The sequence below is a fragment of the Salminus brasiliensis genome, chromosome 8 (assembly GCF_030463535.1).
Source record: "Salminus brasiliensis chromosome 8, fSalBra1.hap2, whole genome shotgun sequence".
Lineage (NCBI taxonomy): Eukaryota > Metazoa > Chordata > Actinopteri > Characiformes > Bryconidae > Salminus > Salminus brasiliensis.
In genome coordinates, this window is record NC_132885.1 from 13,880,390 (window position 1) to 13,889,514 (window position 9,125).

The window sequence follows — 9,125 nt, forward strand, 5'->3', positions numbered from 1 at the left end:
CACACAGTGGATAATGACCAAACATCCCAGAGTGGAGAGGGTTAAGGGCCTTGCTCAAGGGCCCAACTGTGGCAGCTTGCCACGCCTGGGTGTCAAACCCACAACCCTGTCCATAGTTCTGTGCTCCAACCGCTGAGCCACCAGTGACCTGCATGTGATATCTATGTCATGCAGCCCTAGTATTACTCATCCCCATGGTGTGAGAAGTTAGAGACAAAAAGTTCAGCTGTGTATGGCCCTCCTCAGCCCAGACGGAACACAGATATCCTCAGTGCGAGAGGCATACAGTGGATCAGAGACTGAAGTACACTTGTGTATGCATCTGTGTATGCTTGTCTGAGTGTCTGACACGACACTGGAAGCTCCTGGCACGTTAATGCCATACTTTTTATTTATTACCGTTTATTCATTATTATACAGTCACTCTGTGAATCTCTCTGTGATATGAATCACATTTCTTGATGGCACTAACAAAGGCAGCCTGATGAATAATACACAACTGGAGTTTAGTAATGTGCTGGGGCACGTGGAGCACAGAGAATGCTCACATGCACAGGCAGACTGAAAGAGGAGATTTCACAACCAGACCTTTCAGTACTTTACTTACTGAAGTACCTTTCAGCTTCAAAGTTCAAAGTTATATCTGTGACATACAAAATTATACACAGTGCAGCTAGCAGTGAAACGCTTTGATAACTGTCCACTCACATGAAACGATGAAACAATGAAACCAGCTGCAGATATGCTTGTCCTGGCCTTGTATAAAAAAATGAAGAAAAATGCGACTGACCTACAGGAAACAACAAAATGATCCTGAAAGTGCTTTTTACTTGTTTAATTTTTAAACCTAAAGGGCAAAACCATTTCATTTGTTTGCCTGGGGATGATTAGATTCAGTTTGTCTTGGAAAATTGTATTACATGTATGCTAAATATATATAAATGTGACCTAATGTTCTGGTGGTATAATAAAACGTTTTGGCTGCATCCCAAACCACTCACTACCATATATGTCGGAAAAAGGAGACTACTATTAGAAGTGCATTCATTAGTGTGGCATGTAAACTATAAAGTGTTTGGTTTAGGTTTAGTCTGTATGTGAATAAATCAGCAAGCGCTAACTCACTCACTCTCACTCTCTCTCACTCTCTCTCTCTCTCTCTCTCTCTCTCTCTCTCTCTTTCTCTCTCTATAGGACCTGGGTGGGGTGAGTCCTCCTCAGAGAAACTGGAAGGGGATAGCCATCGCTCTGCTGGTCATTCTGCTGGTCTGCTCACTCATCACAATGTCAGTGATCCTTCTCACACCAGGTACACAAAAGCACATGCAAACACACACACACACTTTTTTCTGATCTGAAGATAAACTGTACAACCAGTACAGTTATGCTGCTCTTTTTATAGTGGAATCTATACAGTATATGCTGTGGGTTCCACTACATTTAGTAGCTGCATCCTAAATGTATAAATGAAAAGATGATTACAAATGATTGCATACTACATACACAATCAGACACAAAAACCTCTGTTTTCCCTCTTTGACAAAATGTTAGGGATGTCCTGATCCGATTTAGTGCACCGATTTAGTGCATCGGGATCACCTCCAGGTATATTTTAATGAATCAAGTATCGGCTATTATTTAACATTAACAGACATTATTGCCCAGCCGGCAGCAGTGAGGACGTTCTCGGAAGGTAAATAAACGATTTTGGAGTCTGCAGTGGAACATGAAAACAGACCATAATATCTGAACATTTATGAAACCATCACTGAAACGCTCTGTTTCACCAGCGGGAGAACTGTGCAGCGGGAGAACAAGGCACTAAAGAGCTCTTTCAGAATCGAGTGGAGGCAAACACTAATGCTAATACACACCCACTATAAACCAGTTATTACACACCAGTAGTCGATACACAACTATAGATATCAGCCCAGAGTGTGTAGCACTAAACACATACACACAAAGTGAATTGACAGCAGTGTTTTAAAGGAGCTGGGAGCTGATTGGTCAGGGAGGAGAGTCAGACTGGATTATATGAAATTAAACACACCATAAAACAGTGATTTTAAGAAAAGTCTCAACTAAACTAAATCAATCAGTCCAGAATGTCTCATTATAGAAATTGTTACTAAAAATACAGTGATTTTACAGCAGTATTAATTAGCAACTCATCCTATTTATACTATTGGGCTGTATTTTTCTTAATACACTTAAACACAAAGATTGGATCAGAATTGGCCGATACTCAGCATAAAGAGATTCGATTTGGGGCCAAAAAATCTGATTGGGACATCCCTACATCATGTGAATCTGGCAGGTTTTGTAAAGTTTCTATTTTGGAAATATGAGACATATGTCTGACAAAAAAGATCTTGATATGAAAGACTCAGTAGACCAATAAACTTAACAATAAAATCGTATATGTAGGCGGTGCATTTTAATTTTAATTTTAACATTTCAGTTCTTATCTTTAACACATTGTACAGAAATTAGCTTGCTCAGTAATTTACATTTAAAACTCATTACAAAGTTACGCCAAATTCTTGCATAGGAAATATATCCCATTTGTGCGTCGCTTAACTCTAAACTAATCTTGAACCAATTCTGAACCTTATTACAAATTGTGTAATTATACACTTTGAATTATATTAGTCTACATTTAATTATAACATATTCAACTTGCTTTCATAATTTGATACTAATTATATATGTATATATATAATACAAATAATTAATACAATTTATACTGTATGTAATAAGAACATGGAAATTTGTTAACACAAGTGAAGTCATGATCATGCGTTAATCAGTTAATAAGTTAAGTCTGGTAGCTTGACATCGTCAGTCTTGAACTCCAAACTACCCAGATCAGTTTTAGAGGATCCTTGAACTGCTGATAAATTCCTCATGAAGTTGTGTCTGTGTTGTTTGTGTGTGTGAGAGAGAGTGTGTGTGTGTGAGTGTGAGTAAGGTGAGTGCGTGACTCCTCTTGTGTTCAGCTCAGGGTTGACCTCTGCAGACAATGATAGATTTGACCTTGAGAGAAAGTCAGTGTCTTCTTTCTAATGTCTTGGTAATGTGTGTATTTGTGTGTGTGTCTGTGTGTGTGTTGACAGCGGACACTCTGGCTGGCAGTGACACTAAGTTGACAGTGGAGGATCTGTTTGGTCCTGATTTCCATGTACACGATCCTGAGGCCCGTTGGATCAACGGTAAGACAATCTACAGAGAACCATTCTTCATTAATGATGCTGCTGCCATGCTGAACCGTTTCTCTCCATCTCACTCCTTCTCTCTCTCAGTCTCTCTCTCACTCTGTTTCTCTCGCTCGATCTGTCCTTCCCACACACAAGCATACAGACATGCACCCACACACTTGTTTTTACCTTTTCTGGCTGTGAGGACTAGAGATGGCAGGTATCAAAACCAAAAGTATCGAATGGAGCACCATCATTCTAGAGAACACGGTATCACTGCTCTATATGGGCTTTATATCCCTCTAGCCCACACACATGGTGCCTTTAGATTTATCTGCTCCAGAGAGTCTTATTGGCAGTCCTTCTTTACAGGGACTAGACAAACTGTGTGTACATTTGCTGTACATCTGTGTCAGCAATGGGTGCAACTTAAAGTAGCTGAATTAATTAGAAGAGGCGTGCACTTTTGTGCATATAGTGTAGCAATAGATACAGTGAGGAAAAAAGTATTTAGACAGTCACCAATTGTGCAAGTTTTCCCTCTTAAAAAGATGAGAGAGGCTTGTAATTGACATCATAGGTAGACCTCAACTATGAGAGACAAAATGAGAAAAAAGAAATTCTGAAAATCACATTGTCTGATTTTTTAAAGAATTTATTTGCAAATAATGGTGGAAAATAAGTATTTGGTCACCTACAAACAAGCAAGATTTCTGGCTGTCACAGACCTGTAACTTCTTCTTTAAGAGGCTTCTCTGTCCTCCACTCATTACCTGTATTAATGGCACCTGTTTGAACTCGTTAACAGTATAAGACACCTGCCCACAACCTCAAACAGTCCCACTCCAAACTCCACTATGGTGAAGACCAAAGAGCTGTCGAAGGACACCAGAAACAAAATTGTAGACCTGCACCAGGCTGGGAGTCTGCAATAGGCAAGCAGCTTGGTGTGAAGAAATCTACTGTGGGAGCAATAATCAGAAAATGGGAGACCTACAAGACCACTGCTAATCTCCCTCGATCAGGGGCTTCATGCAAGATCTCAGCCTGTGGGGTCAAAATGATCACAAGAACGGTGAGCAAAAATCCCAGAACCACACGGGGGGATCTAGTGAATGACCTGCTGAAAGCTGGGACCAACGCTACAAAGGCTACCGTCAGTAACACACTACGCCGCCAGGGACTCAGATCTTGCAGTGCCAGACGTGTTCCCCTGCTTAAGCCAGTACATATCCAGACAAGTCTGAAGTTTGCTAGAGAGCATTTGGATGTTCAGGAAGAGTATTGGGAGAATGTCTCATGGTCAGATGAAACCAAAGTAGAACTGTTTGGTACAAACACAACTCGTTGTGTTTGGAGGAGAGTGAATGCTGAGTTGCATCCAAAGAACACCGTACCAACTGTGAAGCATGGGGGTGGCAACATCATGCTTTGGGCTGTTTCTCTGAAAAGGGACTAGGATGACTGGTCCGTGTACATGAAAGAATGAATCGAGCCATGTATTGTGAGATTTTGAGTGCAAACCTCCTTCCATCAGCAAGGGCATTGAAGATGAAACGTGGCTGGGTCTTTCAGCATGACAATGATCCCAAGCACACTGCCAGGGCAACAAAGGAGTGGCTTCGTAAGAAGCATTTCAAGGTCCTGCAGTGGCCTAGCCAGTCTCCAGATCTCAACCCCATAGAAAACCTTTGGAGGGAGTTGAAAGTCCGTGTTGTCTGCTGACAGCCCCCAAACATCACTGCTCTAGAGGAGATCTGGATGGAGGAATGGGCCTATTATATTATTTATATATATATAATATTTATATACTGTATTATACAGTTGAGTGGAAAGGTTTGAGCACCCTTGGCCAAATGACACATTTTGTCTGTGTTGTTTTTTTCTGTAGCTAAACATATATGCAACTTAATTAATTTAATATAATATAATATATATTTAAATACACACTGTCTAAAAAAATTTAGTTACTTTGTGCGTTTAAGGCAGTTGTAACGCCAGTCTATGACCATTTGTCCCATATAGAATGAGAAATTCACTGCATAGATTGAGAAGAGGTGGTACAGTGCAGTGAATGTCTCGTTCAATTCGTGGAAAAAGGTTTGCGGAGCAGATGGCAATTATTGGCAAAAATTGCATTTGGGCATACCAAAGGCCATAGTGTGAAGGAGGTAGCTGAATTTGTGGGTGTATTCAATGTCTCTTGCAGCAACACAACTCCAGTGATTCACAGTTGGAAAGGTTTTCTTTTCAGAAAATGCAGTTAATTATTTTTTCCCAAACATTGCGGATTTTTGACAAAATAGACTCACAATAAACCAGATGAGTGTTTTTTATTATTTATTTAGAAGCATATGGAAACAAACACACAGACACACACTGTAAATACTTAATAAGTACATTCTTAAGTAATGGCAGTCGGACTCAGTGTTGTCAGTAAACATGTAATCTCTTGCTCTTATGTAACAGCTGTGGGACTGGCAGCAGGTCAGGAGGACTGATTGACTGCCACTTTCGTCATGCTGGCATCATGTCCATGAGGGTGGTCACTTTCTAATAGTGGGTTTCATCTTGTGTTTCTTAAATGGCGCTAAAAATGAATTAAAAATAAAATTAAAATCAAATCCAAATGCACATTTACTCTGTCTTGCATAACATAAACAAATAATAAAATAATTAATGTGGCCTTTGCAAAGGTTTTTGCACCTTACACAGTCAGTACTTAGTAACACTTCCTTTGGCAGAAAAGAAAGCTTGCAAATTATCTTTAGGTTCTTGTAGTTGGAGTTTTTCCCACTTGCCTTTGCAGAAGGCCTCTAGTTCTGAGATACTCTTGGGTCGTCCTGAATGCACAGCTTGTATAAAGTCTTTACACAAATCCTGTGATGATTACGCCTGTGGACTGTGATGGCCTTTCAGTTTGTGCCTTTTCGGGTAGACCATGGTTTTTAGATGTTTTGGATCAGTATTCTGGAATAGAAACTATGCTCCTGTTATGCTTCAGCTTCAGCAAAAAAGGGTTTTGATTTGCCTTTCTTACCAGCATACGAGACGTTATACCTTTCTTGTAAACGAAAGAAAACCATGAGCTGAAAGCTATCTGTCCATTTATGTATCTTTCTACCAGGGTAAAAGGAGGCTAACAAAGCATATAGAGAATCCGATGAACTACAGTCTGTAATTATAGAACTACAAAGTAGTTAAACTGGGTAGTCATAATATTCTGATTTGACTGTATATATATATATATATATATATATATATATATATATATATATATATATATATAGTAGTTTTCAGATCATTAGATTGATAAACTGAGATAGATAGGCTGTGTGGTTGCTGCAAGGTAGCTCAAGGTTTTAAGAATCAGAGAATTTCTAAAGCTCTGAAATTTTATTCAGCTGCCAGTTCCTAATTACAGTTGGTGACATGCCTCAGGCTTGATTTGCTAATCTTGGTCTCAGACCTTGTCAAAACAGCTCTGAACCTTAGGGTGTTGAAACATTTGCAAAATCACATTAATGATTTTTGATGTTATGAAAGATAGAATAACTGTACGTTAGGGTTTGGTGAAAATGGTGTTTATGTTTGATTAGCTGCAGAGACTGTGTTTACTACTACTCTGTAAAAACATCAACAACAAAATGTGTCATTTGGCCAAGGGTGCTCAAACCCTCCCATACAACTGTATACTACAGTATACAAATATTATGCCAGTGCAGTACTGTAATAGTTGATATGTAATTAGTGTTATAAGGTTGTGCCAGTTCTCTATTATCTTTATTGGTACACTATATGTCCAAATGTTTGTAGAAAACCCATTTAATGAATGACCATACTAACACTCTTATCTCTGAATGCAATCAGATCTGCAATGCAATGCTCCAAAATCTAGCTGAAAGCCTTCCTAGGACAGTAGAAACAGTTACTCCAACAGGAAAGCAGGATAAACTCTTTTTTAATATCCTTGATTTCAGAAGAAACAATGAATGAGCAGGTGTCCCGATACTTTTGTCCATGTAGTTTATTTATTACCCGCAGTTTAGATGGATGCTCTTTACTTATGGTATGTTTAGGTATGTGTTGTAAATATGTTGACTGTGGATGTGGTGTGTTAATGCATGCCCCAGCAGGCCTGTGCTCTGCATATTTAACATATGTTTATGCACTTCAAAGGAGCGTGCTCGAGTCAGGAGGAAAGCACTTTGTTGTGTGTGTTTGCGTGTGTGTGTGTGCCCTGTTTACCTTCACAAAGCAGTGATAGATGAGGCAGAACTGTCCATCAATATCTCCAACCCTAATGGCCTTCAGAGCAGTCCATACACTGCACCCAATATAGCTCTCCTTCCCTGTTACACAGAACAACAGAGTACATATGCACACACACGCACACACACACACACAGCCTCACAGAGCTGAGCCTACAGTATGTACTGCATAAAGAACTCCATAGATCTGTATACACAATCAGAAACCCTGGGTTTGACCCTGAGGTATAATAACTATAGAGAGGCCAGAGGAAGCACCTGCGCTACATATCTGAGGACATTTTCATTCAGAAAGCTTTGAAAGCCATCCTTTATTCTCCATCAATAACTGATCAGTATGATAGAGGAACGCATATCCTGGACACTTTTAATGGCAAACGTTCTGCAGAACGGCTTGCACAGTGCGTCGGAGCAGTAGTAACCAGGTGTGTCTGTGTTTGTGTGAGTGTGTATGTTTGTATGCTTGTATCTTGACTCAGCTGAGGTAAACAAAACAACAGAGAGAGAGAGAGAGAGAGAGAGAGAGAGAGAGAGAGAGAGACATGTTCTTCAGTACACTTAATGTCATTGCCATCGCAACAGACTGACATGAGAACTTTACAGCTTTACTTTAAGAAGGTCAAAAATGTATTCTGAGCCTTAAAGTCAGTTTATTTAACAAGACTTTATTCCAAGTAATGTTGGATTACTTCTGCAGTTTATTTTAGATTATATAAGATTTTTCTACTTTATTGATCCTGGAAGGAAATTGCTTTGTTGTAGCAGCACACTTGGGCCACATCACGTTACAGGGACAGTTTAGATACATGCAGTTTTAATCTATACTGTCATAATCAGCCTTGGGGGGGGATCTCTGTTTACCTGTTAAATGTAATCTGTAATGTAAAGAATGACTATATTGAAGTTAAGATAAGTGAAGTCTGATCAATCTCAGTACCGTTCATAGTACATATCAGGGGGAACAATTGATGTCCAATATGTTTTTAATCAGCAAGAATAAAACATTCCAGTACAGTTACATCAATCATTTGCTATGTATTTTTATAGGACTCCCACCCATCCCACTTCAACCCTTACTGCCTTTCAAGTGCAAGCTACTGAAAATAATAAAGTTAAACAAATACATAAATCATGATGCTGATAAAATTATAAACATTTTTTTAAATGTTTAAACGTTGAAAGGATGCCCATCAAATCCAGTAGAATTTTCCATACACATACATTTAAATTAATTTGTAGAGAGAGTGTTAATGTTTTTAGATTATTTCCATTTTTTTTAAATTGCCCTTAAAAAGTTCCCCCTATGGTGTTTTAAACTTTTCCAATTTTAAAGATAACATCAGGTCATTAAGCCACACTGATGCCTTAGGTGGATTCTGTGATTTTCATTCAAACAATATTCTCCTACAAACTTTTTTGTGGTATCTCCAAAACCCTTAAACATTGCAGTTTCAGCACTGAGTAGTAGTAGTAAAGTGTCTAAATCCAGTGGCTTATTTAACATTTGAAATATACAGGCAGGACCAAAAACCTTTATCATCTAGGTTGGGATTGATCAGTTTTACTTTACTGTAGAAACTTTAATGAAGAAACTGTATTAGATTAAGGCAAACACAGGAAGTTGTTTCATTTGCTCTTTGCAAATCAAATGCAAGTG

At 38.9% G+C, this 9,125-nt stretch overlaps 1 protein-coding gene across 2 annotated transcripts in view; it reads left to right on the plus strand.

Annotated features, from left to right (window-relative positions):
* LOC140560961 (inactive dipeptidyl peptidase 10-like) overlaps window positions 1–9,125 on the plus strand; it is a 109,685-nt gene that overhangs the window by 63,176 nt on the left and 37,384 nt on the right. For both annotated transcript variants that reach the window (XM_072685702.1, XM_072685703.1), the window contains exons 2-3: window positions 1,195–1,309; window positions 3,117–3,212. In XM_072685702.1, coding sequence (XP_072541803.1) covers window positions 1,195–1,309; window positions 3,117–3,212 — 211 coding nt within the window. The remainder of the gene's footprint in view (window positions 1–1,194; window positions 1,310–3,116; window positions 3,213–9,125) is intronic.